The 25,693-nt window shown below is 37.3% G+C and overlaps 1 protein-coding gene across 3 annotated transcripts in view; it reads left to right on the top strand.

The window, feature by feature from the left end:
- The window catches only part of Efhc1 (EF-hand domain containing 1), a 126,423-nt gene that overhangs the window by 93,390 nt on the left and 7,340 nt on the right, over positions 1–25,693 (top strand). For all 3 annotated transcript variants that reach the window (XM_087188144.1, XM_004869035.4, XM_087188145.1), the window contains exons 7-9: positions 4,395–4,532; positions 23,742–23,955; positions 24,378–24,525. In XM_087188144.1, coding sequence (XP_087044270.1) covers positions 4,395–4,532; positions 23,742–23,955; positions 24,378–24,525 — 500 coding nt within the window. The remainder of the gene's footprint in view (positions 1–4,394; positions 4,533–23,741; positions 23,956–24,377; positions 24,526–25,693) is intronic.

Below are 25,693 nucleotides of genomic sequence, written 5' to 3' on the forward strand. Positions count from 1 at the left end.
CATGCACATTCATTTTCTAATTCTCCTCATATATGCAGTTATTTTTGAATATCCTACTCTTTAATATCTAGCTTCCAAAAGAGGAAAATAATACAACGAAATAGTGGAAAATAGTATGCCAGCCCTTTAGTTCCCCCTGAAAGTCATTTCAGCTGTAGAGGAAGAGGCTTGCAGCCACAGGTGAGGTGTAAAACAGTGGCCAACTGCCTCTCATCTTCACCTCTCTGATCAGAAGTAGCAATTACTGATCAGAGCACAGATCACCAGTGTTTGGAGGACAGAGCGCTTTTTTGCCCAATCTGGCTCCCGCTGGCTGTGCGCAGGTTTCATGGGCTGCCTACCATAGTCTAGGGGTATAGGATGGGTAGAGCTGTGTGAAAATTAACTGCAGTTGATTGTCCATGCCTTGCCCTGAAAGTTAGAAGCCCCCAGTAGAGTACAGAGTTTTGAAATGGTTACTTTGGGTAGATTCTGCCAATCCGATTGCTGTTTAGATAGGGAGATGGTGCTTCCTACTCCATCATCTTCTTAGCGTTTTCCTTTGTATTACTTTTATAACATTCTAATTCATTTTGATTTTTAACAAAGACATCTTTTGAAATTACAGACTCCATGGCATTTCTTTGTCCTTTGCCCATTTATCAAATCTTTTCACTTAAAAAATGGGAGCAAAAGAAAGACTGATTAATGTTGGAAGATGTGTTTCTTTCATTGCAACGTAGCTGTCCTTAGAACCATACAGAGCCACACAATTCAGTTCTGTGCACCACAAAATTGCCCTCTGACCTGAGTTTTCATGCCAGTTTTAATGCTCCAAAGTAGTAATCTGATAAACTTGATCCTTAATAATTTTAGCCAAGACACATATTGTAAAGAATTTCAAATAAAAATTATATGTAGGATGGTACAGTATCATGGACTAAAAGCTATAACAGGGCAGGAGCAACTCGTACAAACCTATGTCTCTTGCCTATGTATAAAATAGGATATGAATACCTGTGTTCCATATTTTTACTGCTGCTATCTACATAAAACTATGTCATTGGATTTTTCTCATGAAAAGAAAAGATGAAAAAAGGTGGAATCATTGAATTCCTCCAGCCCAAGACCTTGTCTTCTACCACATTTGCTTCCTGCCTTGCTTGTGCTTAGCCACCAATCATTCTGAATTACATGTGATTCTGTTCTGTTTCTCTGGATTTTTTTTCTGGTTCTCTTCCATCTGCTTGAACTGCCTTTCCATCATTCCTTCACATGGCTCTTTTTTATACTTCAGTACTTAGTACTTGGGCCTCTTCTCCTCCAAAAAGGATTCCCTAAAGCTCCAGGCAAGGCTAAAAGCTTTCTGTCTCTGTTCTTGGGAATATTGTCTACCTCCCTCCAGTAGCACTCATCTATTGTATTTAAGTATCTGCTTAAGAATCTTTTCTACCAGACTATAAGTTCCTTGAGGCCAGGTCCTATGTCCTAGTTTTCTTTCTGCTCCTAGCACCTAATATAGTATCTCACAAACAGAAGGCAGGTGATGTGTTTCTTCAACTGGACCAAGGAAAATTGTCTGTGCAACATGTACAGTGTTTCCCAGAAAGGTAGTGATGTCCTAGGCAAGAATTTTATAAACAAAGCTTCAGAAAAACAATTACAAAACCAAATTATTGTGTTTTGGTATGCTGGTAGTTCCCAGGGGCAATAAAATTTCTGGAAGGAAGTGTGGTACCCCTGTGCTGTCAGGCTTTTTTCTCTGATAGAACTCTTTATCAAAAAATGTGCTCATTATTTAAGAATTATAATAAGCCCTTTGCCCCTAAATTTGTTTTGCAGCACATGATGTACTCTCCAGGGGAAAATAGCTTAGGAATAGATCTAGATTTTGATCAAGCAGCCTATTCTACCAATTTAGTTTATAGATAAGGCTAGGGTGAGATAACAGTTTAAGTTCTCTCTTAACTTCCCTAGGGTCACAATGTAAGGTACAAGGACATTTCTATTATATGTCAAAAATTAATACAAGAAGGAAGTAAGTTGGGGAGGGACTGCCACATAGCAACACTCTTTTATCCAATGAAAGCTTTTGCATCTAAGAACATTTTGTCCCTCATCCTCATTACTTATATCTTCTAAGGAATGAAAAGGGAGAGAAAGCTTATTTTAGAGATAACTAAAGAATCTCTGTAGATTTTGCCTGGTTTGTTTTTCCCCATCCAAGCCCCTCTGTTTTAATAAATCTAAGTCTATATAATGAAACATTCAGGCTTTATTTCTAGTGACTTCTCCACAATATGTAATTCTAATATAAATAAGCTATCTCAGGTCATCCTTGAAAATCTTTGTCAAAAAGGAGTAGGAGAGCACTGCTTACCAAGAAGCCAATACTTTTTAAGCACTATGTTAATGTCCCTAGTCATTACACTTCAGTCATTTTAATCCTAACCAATATAAACAGAAACCAAGGATGGGAATGGACTGGGGATGTAGCTTAGCAGTACAGTGCCTGCCTGGCAAGTGTGAGGCCCAGAGTTCAATTCCTGGTACCAAGAAAAAAGAAACCAAGGATGGGAATCTGTAGCCAGGTCAAGAGAGAAAGCTAGAGCCAAGCCAATGATCAGGAACAGAAGTGAAGATAAAATGGGTATATTTAATTTGAGAATTATGACAATTTTGTAAGTCAAACTGATTTGCTGGGTCCGCAGTAAGTAAATGTGAATGTGGACAAATATGTTTTATCTTAGGCTTGCTCCATCTGGAGGAGGAGGAAGCTAGAGCCAAAAGAGCTTATCTGTGATAGGGGTAGCCCCTAAAAGAGTATCTGAGGGATTATAAAACTCAGGCTGTAAGTGTACTAGACTAAGAAAGCTCAGGGAGAAACACTGGTAGGTGGATCATATGAGCAGATGTGTGATGATGTCCACAGTCAGAGTGGCTTATCTAATTTGGAACAGAACCCAGGCAGTTGCTGAAAGTATAAAAAAAACAAAGGAACCAGAACCTCAGGCATGTGGACTTATGTTTAGGGATAGTCTTTACCACAGGCTAGGGAAGTGAGTTGTGATTCAGGAAAAACAAAGTAGCAATTTGAGGAGAAAACTCAGAAGCTTAAAATCCTTCAACTCTCAGGCCACCTCCAACCATGATATGCTCATTGTATGTTGGTACAAATGCAAAACAAGTTCAGGTTACACTACCTTGCAGTTTCTGCCTAACCTACTAAGAAACGCAAATGTTTAGCATGTTGTATCTCAACCCTGGGTCCCTTTCTTCATAATAACCTGTATCCTCATTGGGTAGGTTTTACAACTGATGCAAATCAGGTCAGTGTCCATCTGCTGAGTCCACTAGTCATATTCTGGTCATAGTTAACTATAGTCCTTGCAAGTGGATGAGGGAGGTCAGTATTCCAACTAGTATACTTTGAACGAATGTGGTTAGATCATTTGTTCTCGAGAGGGAATATCCTATAATGAATGGCACTACAAACTGTATGGACTAATTTGATGAAGTACCTGAAAGCAATATAAAACTAGATTTTGAGAAAGTTATCTACAAGTAAAAGGGTATACAAGCTGAGGCTGCTGAGAAAGGACAGCCAAAAAGAATCAGGGAAAAAGAACCCTGCTGCTCTTTGCTGAACGCTGGTAAGGAAGAAAACAGCCTTTCACCTAAAGATTTTAGGTAAATGAATCTTAGTTTCCTACAGGGATGCTTTAAGCACTTCATGGAACCTGAATGAAACATATAAGCTCAATGTATACCTTCACAGCAGCTTGTCAAATAACTTTTGTGTCTGAAATTTGGATTCCTTAGGAGAGTCCTATGTGGACAAAGGGTTCAAGATCCCAAAAAAGTTTATCTGTCATCTTCTTCTATGAGGCAAAAACCAAGAAATAAAAGTAATAGAAATATGGAGGCAGAAAAAAAAAGTATGAATCAGGTTATCAACCCTTCTCCAAATCCAACACACACACTTGAGTGATCTGAGAGAACACTTTCCAAATCTGCCAGGCTAAAACCCCACACCTCAGAACAAAGTGATCACAGACAAACCCACAGACCTCATTGTCCTAGGATGACTCAGGGTCATCTGCATTTGGGGGAGAAGTTGGGATCAGGCCTGCTTTGATAGGAAAGGGTCAGTGGACAGCATCAATAGCTTCCACCTAGCCCTAGCAATTGCTTTGTGGCATCATTAGTCAGCCACTTCAGTCATCAGTGAACATGATGAAAATCATAAAGAAGAAAAGAATAAGTGAGGTCATGTTTCCTGACTACATTTGTAATATATAGGAATTGTTTTTGAATGTGTTTCCTATAATTTTTAAAAGACACTTATAGTTATCTTTAATATATTTGAACACAAATGACTTCTGTTTTACTTCTTGCTCCCTATATTTCTCTAGGAATTACCTCCGTATAATGGTTATGGACTAGTTGAAGATTCTGCTCAGAATTGCTTTGCTCTCATTCCAAAACCTCCAAAAAAAGATATTAAAATGCTGCTGAGTGACAACAAGGTGCTTCGTTATTTGGCTGCACTGGTAAGGCTAATTTTAAAATTTTATTTTTCTAATTAGCGCATATTGGTTATACAAAATAGTGTGTTTCATTTTGGTACATGTGTACACGTATATAACATACTTACAGCTCCAGAATCCCCTTGCCCTTTCCTCTCCCTCCCCAGTCCCCTTCCTCCTCTACTTGCCTGTCATTTTTTTTTTTAATTTCCCCCTGATTCTTCTTATGAGAAAACATACGCTATATTTGACTTTCTCAACATGGCTTATTTCACTTAACATGATAGTCTACAGTACCATTCATTTTTCTATAAATGACATGATTTTATTCTTTATGGCTGAACTATTCTATTCTGTATATGTACCACATTTTCTTTATACATTTATCTGCAGAAGGGCACTTATGCTATTTCCACAGATTAGCTATTGTGAATTGTCCTGCAATAGACATAGGTATACAGATAACTGGATAGTATGCAGACTTTAATTCTTTCAGGACTATAACAAAAAGTGATAGAGCTAGATCAAATGGTAGCTTTGTTTTTTAGCTCTATTTGTTGAGGAACCTCCATGATGATTTTTATAATGGTTGTACTAATTTACATTTCTACCAACAGTATAGAAGAGTAGTTCCTCCACCCACCCCATCCTTGCACTTTGCTCTTGCTATTGCTAGGATTGCTTTTCCTATTCTGGGTCTCTTCTGATTCCTTATGAATTTTAGGACTGTTTTCTCCAGTTCTGTAAAGAATGCTGTTGGACATGGGCACTGGGGAGCCTTCTAGCAGTGAAAGGATGCCCAGGAGAGGGCTGAGGGGCTGTCCTGGAGAGTGGCTTCTAGGCTATTGGCTCTGATTCTGTAATTCCAGTGGTCTCCAGTGTGGGGCATTAGAAATAAAGGGTCAAAATGCCAGGCCCTGGGCAGAGGTCTGGGAAAGCAGGCAGTTTGACAGCCACTTTGTGTCTGTGGAGAATACAACCCTGCAAGCCCCACTTCACCACTAGCAGACTAAAGTCCTCCAGAGCAGACTGACTCTGACCAGGCCTCTGTTCCCCCTGGATCATCCCTGAAAATCTCCACCCAGAAATCTGTATCTCCTACTATACATTCCACCTACTGGATCATCATCCTTGTCCCCCTTGGGAAGGGCTGAAGGCTCTGACTTCCCTGTCCCCACTGGAAGGAGCCCAGGGACTCTGGAGGGGATAGGTACTGATACTGGGGCTCCCTCTGCCCACCTGCAGGAGGATAGGTCTGGGCTGTGAGAGCAGTGCAGGAGAAGCTGAGGGCTCCAAGGGTGGTCACAGGGAGAGGAAGCGGACAGCGCAGGTGGGCAACCACACACTTGGCTGGACCCATAATTGTGGTCTATAGTCCTGGCCAAGGTCACAAGGGAAGAGCTAGAAGGGACAGAGTGGCATGACAAAAAAAAAAAAAAGAAAAAGAAAAGAATGCTGTTGGAATTTTGATTGGGATTGTGTTAAATCTGTATATCAATTTAGGAAGTATGGATATTTTGACTGTCTATCCAAGAACGGGGGTATCTTTCCATTTTCTGATGTCCTCTTCAGTTTCCTTTTCAGAGTATAGTAGTTTCTGTTGTAAAGCCTTTTACTTCCTTAGTTATGTTAATTCCTCAGTATTTAATTTTTCTTGGTGCTCTTGTGAATATTTTTTCACTGATTTCTTTCTCAGTGGATTCATTGTTAGTGTACAGAAATACGGTTGATTTTTGTGTGTTGATTTTATATCCTGCTACATTGTTGAATTTGGTTACTAATTCTGAGTCTTTTAGTAGATTTTTTTCTATGTAGAGGATTATCTCATCAGCAAATAATGATAATTTGACTTCTTCTTTTGCTATGCATAACCCTTTTATTTCTTTTTCTTACCTAATTGCTTCTGCTAATGTTTCAAGTACTGTGTTGAACAGGAGTGGTGATGTAGGATATCCTTGTCTTATTCTTGATTTTAGAAGGAAAGCTTTCAGTTTTTCCCCATTTAATATGATATTGGCATTAGGTTTGTCAAATGGCTTTTATCAGATTGAGATGTCTTTCTATACCTATTTTCTTCAATGTTTTTATTTTTTTACTTTTTTTTTTGGTACTGGGGATTGAACTCAGGACCTTGCACTTACAAGGCAGGCAAGGGGCCACTGAGCTAAATCCCCAGCCCCTCAATGTTTTTATCATGAAAGGACGTTGGATTTTGTCAAAGGCCTTTTCTGCATCTATTGAGATGATCATGTGATTTTTGTCCTTGCTTCTGTTTATGTGATATATATTGCATTTATTGATCTGTGTGTGTTGAATTGTCCTTTCATCTCTGGGATGAAGCCTACTTGGTCATGATGAATGATTGTTTTGATGATTCATTGCATGCTGTTTGCCAGTATCTTGTTGAGGATTTTTGCATCTGTATTCATTAAAGAGATTGGTCTATAGTTTTCTTTTTGGTTGGATTCTTGTTTGGTTTTTGAATCTGGGTAATGGTAGCTTCCAGGAATGACTTTGGGAGTACTCTTTCCCTTTCAATTTCATTAAGAATCTTCAGGAGTATTGGTGTTAGACCTTCCTGAAGTTTTTGTAGAATTTAGCAGTGAACTCATCTGGACTTGGTCTTTTCTTGGTAGGTTATTACTGCTACAATTTCATTGCCTGTTATTGGATTATTCAGAGTTTTAAAATTTTCTTTCGGTCTTCATGATTCATATCTATCTAGGAATCTATCCATCTTATCTGAATTTTCCAGTTTATCAGTGTTGTGGCTTGTGTCTAGATGTCCCCCCAAAGCCTCATACAGTCATAAAGGGGGACTTTTTCAGAGGTGGCTGGACCTAGAGTTTGTGATGCTGGGATTAAGAGTGTGTGATTACTAAATCAGTCCACTGATTGGTTTGGCACCCACCCTAAACTCAGTAGCCTAGATCGACTATAAAAGGGACAGAAAGAAGCTGTTGAAGTCACTTGGACTTCCTTGCTGCCTTCTGCCTTCTCTGCTTTGCCACAAACTGTTTCTCTTCTGTGATGCTCCTCTGTCATGTGCCACCCTGCCTTGGAGCCAGCCAACTGTGGACTGAAAGCTCTACTAACTATGAGCCGAATAAACCTCTCCTCCTTTAACTTTGGGTTTCAGGGATTTTGTCTCAGTAACAAGAAAAGTAACTAAAACAATTGCCATACAGGTTTACAAAGTAATTGTTAAGTATGTTTTTTATTTTGGCAGTGTCTATCATGATTTTATCTTTTTTATTTCAAATTGGTTTGATTTGGGTCTTTGCTCTCTCTTTTTTGTTGTTGTTAGGTTGGTTGTTTGTCTATTATGTTTATTCTTTCAAAGAACCAGCTCTTAGATTCATTAATTCTGTGTGGTTTGGTTTTTTTTTTTTTTTTTGGTGTCAATTTCATTGATTTCTACTCTAATCTTTATAATTTCCTTCTTTCTACTTTTGGTTTGGATTGTTCTTATTTTTCTGAGACCTTGAGATGCATCATGAGGTTATTTATTTGGGCTCGCTCTATTTTTGTGATATGGGCATTCATAGCTATAAACTTCCCTATTAGGACAACTTTCATTGTGTACCATAAGTTCTGGTATGTTGTACTGGCATTATCATTTAGTTCTAAAACTGTATTATTTCTCTCTTGATTTCTTCTATAACCCATTGTTTAGCTAAGAGTATATTGTTTAGTTTCCATACATTTGCATAATTTCTGTGTTTTCTTTTGTCATTGATTTCTAATTTCATTGCCTATGGTCTGATAATAAGCATGGTATAATTTCAATTCCTTCACATTTACTTAATGCTGGGCCAGGGATTTAGTTCAGTGGTTCCACCGCCTGCCTCGCAAGCACAAGGTCCCGAGTTCAACCCCTGGTACCATAAAAAAAAAAAGTCCTTGCACCCACATTTACTTAATGCTGATTTATTGACTAGTATATTGTTTATTTTGAGGAAAGTTCCATGTGCTGCTGAAAAGAATGTACATTCTGCTATTGAATAGAAAACTCTGTCGATGTCTATTTAGTTCATTTGTTCAAATGATTTGTTCAACTCTGACATTTCTTTGTGTCTAGTTGATTTATCTATTTATGATAGTGAGGTATTTAGACCCTACCCCAGGAAGGCTATTGATTTTTGAGTGTTGACCTTGTATCTAGCTACTTTACTGAATTTGGTTATTAAGTCTAGAAGACTTTTGATGGAGTTCTTAGGGTCTTCTATATAAAGTACCATGTCATCTGCAAATGATGACAATTTGACTTCTTCATTTCCTATCTTTATTCTTTTTATTTCTTTCTCTTGTCTAATCCCTGTGGCTAATGTTTCCAAAACTATATTGAACAGAAGTAGTGCTATTGGACATCCTTGTCTTGTTCCTGATTTTAGTGTGAAGGATTTTAATTTTTGATCATTTAGTATGATGTTGGCTGTTGGTTTTTCATAGATGGCTTTTATGAAGTTGAGACAGAGACCATCTATTCCAGTTTTCTGCAGGGTTTTTATCATGAATGTATGTTGGATTTTGTTGAATGCTTTTTCTGCATCTATTGAGATGATCATATGGTTTTTGTCCTCGGTTCTATTAATATAATGTATTACATTTATTGATTTGTGTATGTTGAACCATCCGTGCATCCCTGGGATGAATCCCACTTGGTCAGGGTGTATGATCTTCTTGATTATCTTCTGCATTCTGTTTGCCAGTATGTTATTTAGGATTTTTGCATCTATGTTCATTAGTGAGATTGGCCTACAGTTCTCTTTTTCGGTTGGGTCTTTCTCTGCTTTTGGGATCAAGGTGATGCTTCCAGGAATGAATTTGGCAGTATTGCCTCTCTTTCAATTTTATTGAAGAGTTTAAACAGTAGTGGCAATGGTTCCTCTCTAAATGTCTTGTAGATTTCAGCAGTGAAGCCATCAGGACCCGGGCTTTTCTTAGTTGGTGAGTTTTTAAATTACGTTTTCAATTTTGTTGATTGATAATTGGGTTGTTTTGAATTTTTAGGTCTTCTTTGTTCAACTTGGGTAATTCATATGTATCTGGAAATCTGTCCATTTATTCTGTGTTTTCCATTTTATTGGCATATAGGTTCTCAAAGTAGGTATTGAAGATCCTCTGGATTTCTGCTGAGTCCATTGTAATTTCACCCTTTACATTCCTGATCTTCTTTCCTTTTTTTAATAAGGCTGGCTAAGGGTTTGTCAATGTTGTTTATTCTTTCAAAGAGCCAACTCTTTGCTTCATTGATTTTTTTGTTTCATTCTCTTAGTCTCCATTGCATTGATTTCTGCCCTGATCTTTGTAATTTCCTCCCTTGTATGAGCTTTGGGTTTGTCCTGCTCTTCATTTTCTAGAAGCTTGAGTTTCAGCATTAGGTTGTTTATTTGAGCTCACTTTGTTTTCCTAATATGAGTATTCACTGTTATCAATTTCCCTCATAGAGCTGTTTTCATTGTGTCCCATAGATTCTGATATGTTGTATTGGCATTGTCATTTAATTGTAGAAACTGTCTGATTTCTTTAATTTCCTCTGTGACCATTGGTTGTTCAGAAGTGCTTTGTTCAATTTCCATGTGTTTATGAAATTCTTGAAGTTTCTTTTGCTATTGAACTCCAGTTTCATCTCACTATGACCTGGTAATATACAGCGGATAACTTCAATTCCTTTGCATTTACTTAAGCATGTTCTATGAGCAAGAATGTGGTCTGTTGTGGAAAATGACCTGTGTGCAGCCAAAAAGGATGTGTATTCTGATTTTGTGGGGTGGAAGACTCTGTAAATATCTGTTAAGTCTATTTGTTCAAGAGTTTGGTTGAGTTGTAGTATTTCATCATTTATTTTTTGTCTAGTTGATCTATCTATTTGTGACAGTGGGGTATTAAGGTCCCCTACTACTATTGTATTAGTGCTTATTTGATTTTTCATGTCCATTAGTATTTGTTTTATATAGTTGGGTGCACTAGTATCTGGTGCATATACAGTTATGATTCTCATTTCTTCCTCTTGGACGTTTCCCTTTACAGGGATGTTGTGTCATTCTTTGTCTCTCTTAATTAATGCTGGTTTGAAATCCATTTGATCTCCAAATAGGATAGCTACTCCTCCTTTTTTCAGGTTCCTGTCACATGGAGTATTGTTTCTACCCTTTAACTTTCAGTCTATGAGTTTCTTTTTTAATTAAGTGTGTTTCTTATATGCAGCATATTGTTGGATCTTGCTTCTTGACACATTCTGCCAGTCTATTTCTTTTGATTGGTGAAATGAGACCATTAACATTGATGGTTATAACTGATATGTATTGACTTATCGTTGTCATGACCTTTTCATGTTGTTGGATTCTCCACTTTTGCATTTAATTTCTCATCTTGCATGATGGATTTATTCTGCTGGCCTTTTTAGGGTTGTGATCCTCATTGTCTTTCCTAGGATATTGTTTGAAATTTTTTTAGAGTGCTGGTTTGTTATTCATGAAGTTCCTCAGGTGCTCTTTGTCATGAAAGTATCTTATTTCTCCATCAATTTTGAAAGACAGTTTTGTAGGGTCCATCAATCTGGGTTGGAGATTGTTTTCTTTTAGGGCGTGCAGTACTTCACTCCAGGCTCTTCTTGACTTGAAGGTTTGTGTTGAGAAGTTTGCTGTATCCTGATGCTCTTTCCTTTGTATGTGATTTGTTTCTTTTCCCTAACTGCTTGTAGTATTTTGTTCTTCTGTTGGATTTCTGGAATCTTGACTACTATATGCCTATGTGTAGATTTTTTTTTTTGATCAAGGCTAGTTGGAGTCCTATATGCCTCACTTATCTGTATGTCAAATTTTTTCCCCCTGCTTGGGAAGTTTTCTGCCATTACTTCTGTGAACAGTTTTCTTTATGTCATTTGCACTATTTCCTGATTCTTCACTGACTCCAGTTAGTCTTATTTTATTCTTCTTTGCATCCTCTAGCAGCTGCTGGATTGCTTTCTCTAAGAAATCTTTCTTTTCCAGGTCACTAACTGCAATCCTGTCTTCTATATCTGATATTCTGTCCTCACATTGGCTCATTCTGCTGTGTAAACTTTCAATGGAGCTTTTAATCTCCTGCATATTTGTTTGCATCTGCTTTATAGATTCCATTTGTTTCCTGTGCTGGGATTCCATCATGTTCCTCAGCTCCTCTATTTTTTTATTTGTGTCTGCTCTAGAGTGATTAATCATGTCTTTCACTATGGATACAATCTCTGTTGTTATCTGAGGAATTATTTCTGATTTTATTTTTTCCAGATCCTCTTTCATTGCCAGTTCAGAGTCCAGATGGTTGAATATCAGATTGTTCCATTTTGTTGCCCCTTGGGGTTGCCTTTGGTGATCAGGAAGTCTGGTTTTGCATCTTGTTTATGTGTCTTCTCATTTCCACCTTTGTTGAGGTGACTCTGCTCACCCAGTGGGCTTCAATTCTTAGCAAGCCTAAGAGAGGCCTTCTCTCTGCTGCTCACCACTACACCAATTCCTGGGTTCAGAATGGTGGCCCATGGGCTGGGGATTTAGCTCAGTGGTTCCACTGCCTGCCTTGAAAGTGCAAGGTCACAAGTTTGATCCCCGGTACCAAAAAAAAAAAAGAAAGAAAAAGAGCTGATGGGAAGAACACCAGAACGATGGCCTTCTGGATCCCTGTACTGCACTGTTTTCCAGGCGGGCCTCTGGCTTGGGCCTGCTCGCTTGCATAGTTGTTGTTCCAGAGGGCCTTTGGTTGAGGGCTGTGCACCCAAGTTGCTGGAGTCTGATCGGGCTTCTGGCTAGGACCTGCACACACTTAAGGAAAGCTTATGAGTTTATGGGCAGGCTTCTGGCAGGGGCCTACACACCCAAGCCACAGGTGTCTGGGCAGGGCCCTGGCTGTGGCCCGATCACCTTTGCCCCTGTTGTCCAGGCCGACTTCTGCCTGGGGTCTGCATGCACTTAATGATGGTATCTAGGCGGGGCTCTGGCTGGGGCCTGCTTGTCTCAGTGCCTGCACATCTCTTTTCCAGGCAGCTCTTTATGTGCTCTTTATCATGAAAGTATCTAATTTTTTCATTAATTTTGAAAGATAGTTTTATAGGATATGTCAGCCAGGGTTGGATATTGTTTTCTTTTAGGGCTTGAAACACTGTAGCCTCTCCTTGTCTTTAAGGTTTGTGTTGAGAAGTCTGCTGTAATTCTAAAGAGTTTTCCTTTTTAAGTGATTTGCTAGTTTTATCTAGCCACTTTTAAGATTCTGTTCTTATGTTAGACTTCCAGGAGTTTGACTGTAATGTGTCATAGAGGGATTCTTTCTGGACGATGGCTATTTGGGTTTTTATAAGCCTCATTTATCTTATGTTAAATTCCTTTACCTTATTTGGAAAGTTTCAGCTATTCAGTAAACAGGTTTTTATGCAATTTTGTTATTTTGTGATTTGTCACTAATTCCAATTAATCTTAGATTAGTCTTCTTCACATCATGTAGAAACTGTTGGCTTGATTTTTCATGTTCTCTTGTTTTTTAAGATGCTTGTCAGTAATTGGTCACTGACGACAGAGACTCTGTCCTTACATTGGTCACTTCTGTCAATACTTTCAATAAAATTTTTTTTTCATAACGTTTATTGGTACATTTTAGGTATACAATACAATGACATTCATCATTGGGAATTTGTACCTTTACATGATATATCTTGGGTCTTATTTTTTCCCCATTCCCCTACCCTCCCTTCAACCCCCCTACCCCTCCCTGTTTACAAAGACTTTGTTTCCATTTTTTCCTTTTCTTATATTTTTTCCTTTTGCTTCTTTCCTTTCCCCTACTCCTCCCACTTCCCCTTCACCTTTAGACTTTTTATTCCTGTTTCACATTATCAATTATACATTTCAATCCTTATTTACACTTTCAGTTTCTCACACCAGAGAAACTATTCAGTATTTACACATGTGTGTTCTATTTATTTCACTTAAGAGTATGGCCTCCATGTGCATCCATTTAGCTATAAATGTCTCTCATTCTTTAGTTTCTCATTCTTTATGGCTGAGTAGTACTTTCAATAGAATTTCTAATCTCCTGATTTTCTATTTGGAACCTTTTTATGGGCTCTATTCCTTTTCTATGGTGGTGATGGATGTTTTCCATCATTTTGTTTAGCTCTTTTATCTTTTTATTAGTGCCTTTTTTAGACTCATTAGTGATTTTAATTGGCCCAATATCTTGTGTCTTATATCTATTATGATCTTGCCACTTGCTTTATTGAACTGTTTTGTAATATCTCTTTTTTTTTTTTTGGTACTGGGGATTGAACTCAGGTCCTTGCGAGGCAGGCAGCGGAACTACTGAACTAAATCCCTGGCCCCATGCTTTGCAATATCTCTTGATACCATTTTGGGTAATTTGAGTGCGAGGCTTTTGGTTTCTTCCCCTTTGATGCCTCATAGATCAACTTTGGGGGAGTTAAGATTGTTTGGAGGCATTTTGTTGGCTTGTCTTCTTATGTTTCTATTTTTGTTTGTTTTGTGTTGAGGCTTGTGGGTTTATTGTAGTGGAAATTTTTGTTTCTAGTACGGTGACCTCTTTATTTAGTGTCTACTTTTCAGTGGTGTTCTGTAGGTGTGGCTAACTACTGGCTTTTGCCTCTGTCCCAGGATCCATCAATCTCTGTTTTCTTGAGATGGGAGGTTGCAGCATGTTTGGCCCAATACCCAGTTCTCCTGGAATGGGTCACAGTTAATGACACCTAGACAGTGTCAATATTGGTATCTTGGGCTAGGGATTTAGCTCCATGGTGCCACCACCTGCCTCACAAGCATAAGGTCCCGAGTTTGATCCCTGATACCAAAAAAAAAATTGACATCTCAATAAAACCAATTAATAGCAGCAGCTATGACACCTTGACTATATTAATAAAGTCAGCATCAATTGTATCATTAAGTACAAACTGAATATTGACAAATCCTAAGGACCAATAAAGTACTACCCTTTTCCATAGAAAAGGTATCAATAATTACAATATGAACATAAAGGATTCCAAAAATTGACCTAATGTTAACCTACAGTAAATATCCAATAAATAAAACAACTTTATTTCTACTAACAATAACAGTGGCATAAAGTTAAGTATTTATCTACAGATTCATAAAGCTTAGTAGTTATGATAGTTAAGGGGGGGTAGGAAATTGGCAAATGAAAAAAAGCATAATTTGAAAAATTAATGGGATATGAGAAGGAGGAGAAAAAGTAAGATGGGGGGTCCTATTAAGGAATAAAAGGAAATTAATAGTGATAAAGAAAAATTTTTGAGTTTTTTGTATATTCTGTATATTAAGCCTCTGTTGAAAGAGTAGCTAGCAAAGATTTTCTCACATTCTGTCAGCTGTCTCTTCACTTTGTTAATTGTTTCCTTTGCTGTGCAGAGGCTTTTGAATCTAATGTAATCCCATTTGATTCTTGCTATTATTTCCTGTACTACTGGAAGTCCTATTCCGGAAATCTTTGCCTGTACCTATGACTTCAGTTGTTTTCCCTGTTGTCTTCTAGGAGTTTCAAAGTTTCTGGAATCATATGTAGGTTGTTTGATCCATTTTGAATTGTGTTTTTATGAGATATAGGGTGAGATATAGGGATCTAGTTTCAATCTTTGACATATGGATATACAGTTTTCCCAGTACCATTTGTTAAAGAGACTGTTTTGTCTTCAAAGTATGTATTTGACTTCTTTGTCAAGAATCAGTTGGCTGTAGTTTATGTGGGTTTGTTTCTGCATCCTCTATTCTGCTGTCAAGTCTCCCCGCCACCCCTGGTACTGGGGATCAAAGTCGGTGGCACAGCACCACTGAGCTAAATCCTCAGCCCCACTGCACCCTCTATTCCATTGGTCTATGTGAGATTTTTTTTTTTTTTTTGCCAGTACCATGCTATGTTTTGTACTTGTATTTGGTTTCAAATATATTTTGAAATCAGAAATTGTGATACCTCCAGTATTGTTCTTTTGTTTTTTTGGTACCGGGGATCAAACTTGGGTCCTTGCGCTTGCAAGGCAGGCAGCGGAACCACTGAGCTAAATCCCCGGCCCTGGTATTGTTCTTTTTTACTCAGTATTGCTTTGGCTATTCTAAGTCTTCTGTGTTTCCATATGAATTTTAAGATTTTTTTTTTCTAGTTTTGTGAGGAGTATCATTGCTATCTTGATTTGAATTGCATTGAATCTGTAGTTTGCTTTGGCCATTTTAACAGTATTCATTCTGCCAATCCATGAACATGGGAAGTTTTTCCATCTTCTAGTGTCTTCTTCAAGGTTCTGTAATTTTAATTTTAGAGGTCTTTTACTCCTTGGTTAGGTTGACTCTTAAGTATTTTAAAGCTTTTGAAGCCATTCTGAATAAAAATGTTTTCTTGCTTTCTTAGCAAATTCATTGTTGGTGTATAGAAAAGGTATTTAATTTTTAATGTTGATTTGTACCTTGCCACTTTGCTGAATTTATCAGATCTAAAAGTCTTCTGGTGGAATTGTTAGGATCTTTTTGGTAAAGGATTGTATTGTCAGTAAAAGGGATAGTTTGACTTCTTCCTTTCCTATTTGTATTCTTTTTTCTTGCCTAATTACTCTGGCTAATTTCAAGTAATATATTGAACAGAAATAATGAAAGTGGCCATCCTTATCTCGGTCCTGACTTCAGAAGAAATGTTTTCAGTTTTTTCTCATTCAGTATGATGTTTTACTTTTTAGATAGTAAAATCCTATTCTCTATCCATATTGTACAATTGTCCATTTTGTATCTAAACTGTAGAATAACAGCTGCCAGAGTTGTGTGTTTTCTCAAACAAGTATTAGACCTAGTACCCAGCCTTCAATAAGGTTCTACAGTATTAGGTATAGTAACCCCAAACCAAGAACCTGTACAAGTCCAAGTACTGTCTCCCCCATAAACCTTTCCTAGATCATTAATTTCTCCCTTGTACTTCTCAAATTTTGACAAACCTATATTAAGCATCAGTGAAATTCTGAACTACTTTTAAATAATTTGTATATATATGTGTGCCTTTACAAGGTACTGTAATTTCCTTAAGAGTAGACACCACGTCTTATTAAATTTTAGCATTAGCTGTGATACCAAGTGTAATACATTTTATACTTACTATATGTAATAAATTGAATTAGACTAATTTAATAGACACTGCCTTTGAGAGGTTATATAATCAGTGGTTAAGAGCATGAATTTTGGAAACAGACATGTTAAATTAAAACTTAAAGTTTTTTTTAAATGGTGTTCACTATGTTTAAGGTGATAAAGAGTAATATTGAAAATTTCAGCAGAAAATGAAAATCCAAAAATGTCTCTTTCAGTTGTGAAAAATTAACACATTGATAGAATAAAATAGAAAAAAATAGGTTCCAAAAAGCATTTGGTAAAATAATCTTTTATGATTTTAAAACAAGTCCCTTAATAAATAGAGAATAAAAGAGAATTTTCTTAACCTGATAAGGGTATCTACCAAAAATCTGCTATACACATAACAGATAGTGATGACATGTTGAGAGTACCCTCTCTGAGGTTAGGAACAAAGCAAGACTATTACTATACCTTTTGTTCAACATTTTTCTGGAGCTCCTGGCTACAGCAGTAAAACAGGAAGGGAAATAAAAATGTATAAATATTGAAGAAGAAATAAAACTTTATTTAAAATAAATTATATATGTAGAAAATAAAGAAGAATCTATATTCAATGTTAGCAAAGTCATTAAACAAAAAATAAAGTTTAAAAGTACCATACATTATTATAGCATCAAAAATACTGAATTTCTATGAATAAATAAAACAAGAAGTATGTACTACCTAAAACTTTTAAAGAGAAAATTTTAAAAGATTTAAATAAATGAAGGGACATATCATGTTCATTGGGTAGAAAATTCAATTTTATAAAAATATTTGCTCCAAATTGATCTGTGTATTCAAAGCAGTTGTACTGGTTCACACCTAAGCTGACATTTGTTCTTTTAAAACTTTTAACTTCATCTCCCTAATGAGTGTATAATTCAATCTTGTTATTGTACTGATTAGTATTTTTCTGATTCTAGTGTTGCACACCTTTCTGTGTGCTGTACTGGCTATTTATCATCTTCTTGTGTCTACTTTTTAATTGGGTTGTCTATTAATGAGCTGCAAGTGTTCTTTATATATTCTGGTCATAGGTTATTTGCATTATAAATATGGTCTATTTAAGGACTACTTTTCATTTTCTAAACGATGTCATTTGAAGTTCTAAATTTTGATGGAATCTCATTTATCAATTTTTTTCTTTTATACATCATGTTTTTTACATCCTAGGAAATTCTTGCCTACCCTAAATTCATAAACATTTTCCCTTACAATTTCTTCTTAAAATTTTATAGTTTTAGTCTTTCATACTTAGGTTCATAGATCCTTCCAAGTTATTTTTATGTATGGAAATAAAGAGTTGAGGTTAACTTTTTATATACAGATACCGGGTATTCTAGTGCCATTTGCTGAAAATACTATCTTTTCCTCTGCTCTTGAATTGAGTTTATGTTCTCTAAAATGTTACTGTTAAATAATCTTTCAAAACTCAGTGGACCATATATGTGTGGTTCTATTTCTAGATTCTCTTTTTTATTTCAATGATCTGTATGTCTTTCCTTACACCAACACTGCCTTGATTACTGTAGCTTTAGAGGAAGTCTTAAAATGAGGTAATAAATGTCTTCCAACACTGTTTTATTTATTTCTTTTTACTTTTCTAGGTCCTTTGTACTCCTACGTAACTTTTAAATTTCAATATCCAATTCTTCATTTATAGCAAGTATACATAGACCTGAATTTTTATATATACCTTGTGTTTTCTCATCCTTCTAAATTCAAATACAAGTTCTAGGGGCTCCTAGAGATTTCTTAGTATTTTCTCTGTAGATGATCATTTCATCTGCATGTAAAGATTTTACTTCTACCTTGCCAATCCTATCCTAATTGTGTCATTTTATTGCCGGACTATTTTGGTTTGGGCCTATATTTCAAAGTTTAATGGACAGATGAAGAGTAGGTATATCTGCCCTTGTTCCCCACCTTAGGGAGAAAGTATTGTATCTTCTCCATTCATATAAGGCGTTTTTGCTGGAAGTATGGAGTACATGTCTTTGATCTGTTGAGAAGATTCTGTTCTACTTCTAGTCTCCTGATAGCTTTTACCATGAACAGCTATAGAATTTAGTCCAATACTTTTTCTCCAACTAGTGACAGGATCATATGGCTTTTTCCTTTCCTCTGTTAAAATGATGACTTTTGGGGGTGGATCTTCCAATGCTGAACCAGCACTGCCATCCCTATAATAAAATCACTTTCTACATACTGCCAGATCTGACTTCTAGTAGTTTGTTTTGTTAAATAAATTTCTATCTATGCTCATACTTTTTTCTTCTATTATCTTTATCCAGTGTTAGGATTAGCACAATGTTGATTTCCTAAAATGAGGGGAGAAGTATTCCTTTGTTTTTCTGCTTTAAATGTTTGATATAATTTATCAGTTAAAATGCATATGAGCCATATAGGTAGGTTTTCAAGGTAGGAATATACTTTCTTTAATAGGTGCTATTCAAATTTTATATTTCCTCCAGAGTTAGTTTCATTAATTTGTCTTCCAAGGTACTTCTTAGAAGTTGTCAAATTTATTTCAAAAAAGATTTTTGTAATATGCTTTCTATATCCTTTTAAATTCTGTAAAATCTGTGATAATATCTTCTAGATCTTGATATTGTAATTTGAAAAATGTATAATTGATATTGTGTAACAGGAAGAAAAGGTCTAAAGGAGTAGGGGAAGTGGGAGGGGTAGGGGAAAGGAAAGAAGGGAAAAGAAAAAATACAAGAAAAGGAAAAAAATGGAAACAAAGTCTTTGCAAATAGGTAAGGATGGAGGGGGTGAAGGGAGAGCAGGGGAAGGGGAAAAAGATAAGGACCAAGATACTCATATAAAGGTACATGATGCCAATGATGAAAGTAACTCTATTTTATACCTAAAATGTACCAGTAAACTTAATGGGGGGGGGGGGAGCAGTTGTAACCAAAATCCCAAAGTTTTTATTTTTTCGGAGTTTGACAAACTGATTCTATAACCTGTATGAGATGCAAAACACTAAGAACTGCCCAAACACTGTTGGGAAAGAATAAGATCAGTGGATGGAGCAGCTTGGCCAACCAAGGGGTCCTGGCCTGGGTGAGACCCTGAAACCCGCCCTTGTGTAGAAGTTCTGAGCTCTGGGCCAGGCCTCACCCTGTTGGCCACCTGCATTGCTCTTGAGGTGGTTGAGGGCTCCACAGAGCAGAGCCTGGCTGGGCCTGGACTGAGTGTGGTAAGATCCCGAGCAGCCCACCCACTGCATGGGTAGATGTAGCTCTGTGAAGATGGACACCCTAGAGGAAGAGAACTTGGCGCTGTCCTCCTTTGCAGCTGATGCAGAATTTGATGTATTTGGGTATTTAGAGAACATTAGCATGGATGACAAGTTTTAGTTACTACAGAGAGATTTCACGGGCAAGTACAACCAGGAATTTGAAGACATAGAGGAGAATAAATTCATCTGCACTCCCATTTTTAATGAATATATTTCTCTAGTGGAAAAGTACATTAAAGAACAGCTGCTGGAGCGGATCCCAGTATTCAACATGGCAGCTTTAATGACTGTGTTACATAAACATAACTTTGATTGTAAGAATCCAGACACAAATGAATATATACATGTTATGTAATTCCATTTATATGAAGATTTAAAAATAGGCAATACAGATGGGAGGAGGACCTTCTGTGACCTATTGGTCCTGTTTTTCTGACTTGGGTGGTCACTGTAAGGAAATATTTCAGGCTGTACCTTTGGGGTTTTTTGAAGTTTTCTCTATGTCATAGTTCACAGTAAAAAGATTTAGAACTATTAAGAAATAGTGGATATTTTTGTATGCCCAGGATAAAAGAAGTGATATTCTGGGCATGGTAATTTGCAGATGTTTTTCCCTGACCTACATGCAGAAATAGAAACTGTATTTATTAGGCTCATCACAAAAGTTCTGCAGGAAGAAAGAAAGGGGAAAAGGTTTAGGAGTGAAGTGAGACTTCATAAGATGGAAATATTTTTTAAAAGGGGGGTATATTGGAGAAATGATCAAAGACAGACATAATTAAGTCCTATGGGTTCAGACAAGGACACCAGACATGTTCTGAGAAAACAAAAGATACTGAACTCAGACAGACAATTGGTGCCTAAGTAAAAATACGCTGGTGAACTGCCTGGGGCTCAGAGAGGAGTGCTGGATGAGGGACTTGGGGAAGCATTAGAAGAGCTTAGGAAACATAATTTGAGCACAAGAGAGAAACTGTGCCACCACACAAGAAAAATCAGTTCTGATATGTGTCCTACCCACCAAGGAATCACTGAAGAGAAAAACATGGAAGAAAGCTGAACAAAGCTCATTTACACTAGATACTACACGTTATTTTGATGGTTTTCCAATACAAATTTGAAATGTGCTGTGTTGTGTCCTGCCCAAAATATATAATTCTATTATTCACAAGTGAGGGGCAAAGTTCAATCACTCAAATGGCTAAAACAAAAAGTCTGCAAAATTTGTTTTGCATATTAGCTAAAGAACTTGGGGAGGCATTACAGGGACATAAGAAATATGATTTAAGTGATAATCTCTAAAACAGTATGTATACCCTCCAAGAGGCATACAGGAAAGTATCATCTGTGGTATTAAGAAAATATTATAGGCTCATTTTATCTTACCTCTTATTTATTATAAGTATGCTTATTTCATTGCCCCTGATATGTTATATATGCTTTGTAATGCACAAAATGTACGGACAAATATGCTTAATTATTAGTTTATTCTTCAACAGATATAAAGTGTACAGGAGAGAACAAGATAGAAAAACCTCTGCCCTTATGGAGTTTACATTCTAGTTGGCATTACAGTGTAGTCTATAAAGAAATATATCATAAAAGGACAAGTAGTAACACATGCTATAAAAAAATTAAGTAAGAGACAGAGAATGGTAGGAGGGAAATTGTTTATACTGGCAAATTGGGGAAAGCTCCTCTGAGGAGATCACAGGTGAGCAAAGATGGAATGAATAACTGAGTGACCCAACCAGAAAAGGTGTGAGGAACTGCATGTCAGCCAGAGCAGTGTGCAGTGTGTGGTAAGTGAGGGGTAGAGAGGTAGAAATGGCAGGACAAGAGCCAACACCATGCCGGGATTTAGCTCAGTGGTTTCGCTGCCTGTTGCGCAGGTGCAAGGACGGGAGTTCAATCCCCGGTAGCACCCCCCCCAAAAAAATTAAAACTAAAAGAGCCAGCACCAGGCTTCATGATCCATGGTGTAGCCAGGCTGAAGGCTAGGGTAGTAACAGCACCCTGAGTAACTAAGGCTGCAGGTAACAACAGTATTGCAGGGAATTTAAAAATAAAACCAACTCAATGTTGCTTTTTATTGTCATGTGATCATATTTTATACATCAGTAGTAAATGATGTATCAGTAGTAAATACTCATCTTCAAAGAGACAGCTCCTCCATACAGTAAAATTTTAATTAATACATGTGAGAGAAAAGAGGGAAATAGCAAATTACCATTAGTCACATGCCACAGCAATAATCACTAGAGATGAGATCCATTCGTGAATGTATATTAAAGTTAATGGGAAAATTAAGTAAGATGCTAACATAAGAGGAAGGGTGGTGAGGAATATATAATTCTTCATATTATACAACATTTCTATAAGTGTAAACCAAGTTCAAAATAAAAAACTTATACCCTTTTAAGCTTTGAAATATTTCTCCTACCCTGGTAAACCATTGCCCCTACTCTCCAACCCTCATGATGTGCCCCTGCGTAGAGCTTTGTATTTTGTTTGAAGTATGATGGAAATCCTCTGATGCTTGAAGAACGGAGGAGCAATGTGATTTGATTGATTGATTGATTGATTGATTTTTGGTACCGGAGATCGAACTCGGGTCCTTGCATTTGCACAAAAGGCGGCGAAACCACTGAGCTAAATCCCCGGCCCTTGTGATTTGACTTTTTATTAAAACTTTTTTTTTCTTTGGTACCGGGAATCGAACTCGGATCCTTTCGCTTGCACACCAGCCGGAGAAACCACTGAGCTAAATCCCCGGCCCTTTTTATTAAAATTTTATTAAATTATATCATAATGTTTGTTTAAATTTTATTTTTTATTACATGGGCATCAAATCAAAAGTAGACTAGGGAATTGTATAAGAAAATTATTTTACTAAGGAGAAACCTAAAGACTTTTTTTCAACACATGAGAAATTATTGCTCTAATTATTGCATAGTCTGAATGAGGATATATGTGATGAGTCGCAATATGAGAGGAAATATGAGAGGATTTTAGTCAGGAATAAGCATGACTGTATTAAGACTTGGCTGAGACACAATTTATCCTGTAAGAGTTGTGCAGTTGCTCTCAGTGACATGATTTAGTAAAAGTCTTGTCTCCAAATAGTTTCTCTGGATCACTTTCTTTTTTTTTTGGATCACTTTCAATTTTGTGATTTTGTATTACTCACTCCTCTGTTGTCAAATTTTATTTCTAAAGATATATATGCATATATATACATATACATATATTCCATATATATATGGAATTGTTTAAGAAATGGTAAACTTTACGTAAGTCGTTTTAGTGTCCAGGAAGTTAGATAAAGCATTAGCCACAAGATCTCAAACTGGCAGCCTGTGGGTAGAATGTGGCCCACATGTATGTTTTGTTTGGGCTGCATGTTGCTTTAAAACAGTTGAGTCACTATTTTTCTGGTACCGGAGATCAAACTTGGGTCCTTGCGCTTGCGCAGCAGGCAGCAAAACCACTGAACTAAATCCCCGACCCCGAGTCAGTATTTTTAAAAAATCAAAGGTTTTAAATTGTAATTTGAATTTCTGTCTTCCCTTGAAAAATGGGAAGATCTAACAATATTGGGTCTACATTCCCGTAAAGCAGCAATCAGCTAGAGATGAGTTGGGCAGCGCCCTCAGGAGGTCTCCATAGATGAGGCTGCCTTCCCAGTGTGCCCATCGCCCCACACAGTATGTTTAGATTACTTGAATCCAAATTGCGTCTTTTATATGTTACACCTGGCTCCTGCAGGCATTTAAATTTGGGGCATCTGGATAGATGATGAACCCTCATAAAATCCTGCTTTCTTCCCTTTTCTAGGAATCCCCTATTCCAGAAGACAAAGATCGTCGATTTATCTTCTCTTATTTTCTAGCCACTGATATGATCAGTATCTTTGAGCCTCCTGTTCGGAATTCTGGTATCATTGGGGGCAAGTACCTGGGCAGGTCTAGAGTTGTGAAGCCTCTCTCTCCAGTGGACAACCCCATCTACTATGGCCCTGGTGACTTCTTCATTGGTGCTGTGATTGAGGGTGGGTCTAAATACAGATCAGAATTTCCTACTGGCGGGGCAAATAGGTTCTTCTTAATTGTGATTTAATTCACTTAATCTTTGTAAGAGTCATTTGGGCTATATTTCAGCAGAGATAAAGCTAATATTTTTATATAAATGACATAATGTCTTAATCTCTTTCCTTTTTAAACAAACTCTGTATTTGGTGCATTTCCCCCCGCAAAATCAGTTGCATTTATTGGTTACATTTATTAGATGTTGATACTGAACTTCCTAAACCCTAAGAAGACTGCTGCATATAAATTTATACAGCTATTGAAAATTCTTTAGTCTGGGCCACAAATGCATATCTGTGGATTTGTCATTGAGGGTTCCTATTATTTACTCCTGATTCCATGAGAGAAACGTAATCAAACCAAGTGTACTGCTATTCTTTCTCAGTATTTGGCCACCGGTTCATCATCCTTGATGCAGATGAGTATGTTTTAAAATACATGGAGAGCAATGCTGCCCAGTTTTCACCAGAAGCATTCTCATCAGTTCAGAACCGTATCCAAAAGCAAGAAGCTGCTGCACCAGAGTTGGAAAAGTATGTCTGACTGCTGAGGGTCCTTTTTGGCTTCAGTACGCACAAGCTATTCAGGAAGTAATTCTTGCTAAAACAGATTGGTAATCATTTTAGATTTTCAAATTTCTTTCACGAGGTGGGAGTTATTAGACCTACACAGAAGGTTTCCTGGGTCCATTATAATGACTAATAACTTAAAAATGTTCAACTTCATTTGCTTAGTAAGTAATCATAATGGAATGACTGTGTTTCAGATGCTATCACTAGGCCATTGGGCTTTATTAACAAAATAGACAAGTTGCTGCCCTCGTGGAGCTAACCTACTAAGGAGCAGGAGCTAGACAGTCACACAAATAAGTAAATTAAGTAGATCAAGTGATAACTGGTGTGGAAAAATGGAACCAACATAGATGATATGAGTTTCTGGGGCCAGGGATTTAGCTCAGAGGTTCTGCTGCCTGCCTCGCAAGTGGAAGGACCGAAGTTCAATCCCCGGTACCAAAAATAAATAAAAGAGTTTCTGGAGAGTGACAGTGGGTTGCAGTTGCTCAGGGTGGGTGGCTCCACCTTGAAAATGTAACATTGAACAAACACAGGTAAGGGATGAGTTGAGAGTAAGAATACACCCTCCAGTGGCCTTCCTCAACCAGGCCCCACCTCCTTATAGCACAGTCAGCTATGAACTCATCTGTGGATTAATCCACTGGTAGGTATAGTGTCCCTATGATCCCCTCACCTTCCATACACATGAGACTTTAGGGGATGTTTTAGATCTAAACCATAACACACAGCCACTCCTAATTGCTGCTCCAAATGTATTAGGAAGAAGCGGAAGGATGAATATTGGGAAGGTAAGCACCACCGTCACTCAGTACACCCACTGCTGCTTACCTACTCCTCCACAGTACCTGCTAACTAATCTTACCATGTTTGCTCTTCCTTAACTCATTACACACTTCTACTGGACCAGTCATCCTGGAACTTGGCTCTGAATTCACATTTAAGAAGTTGCCAAATAGAATGCAGAAGATCATCAAGAAGGTCATACACCCTGACCAGGTGGGATTCATTCCAGGGATGGAGGGATGGTTCAACATACACAAATCAATCAATGTAATATACTATAGCAATAGAGCCAAGGACAAAAACCATATGATCATCTCAATAGATGCAGAAAAAGGATTCAACA

Source organism: Heterocephalus glaber, unplaced genomic scaffold (assembly GCF_053883595.1).
Source record: "Heterocephalus glaber isolate CG9 unplaced genomic scaffold, H.glaber_assembly_v1.0 deba00001523, whole genome shotgun sequence".
Lineage (NCBI taxonomy): Eukaryota > Metazoa > Chordata > Mammalia > Rodentia > Bathyergidae > Heterocephalus > Heterocephalus glaber.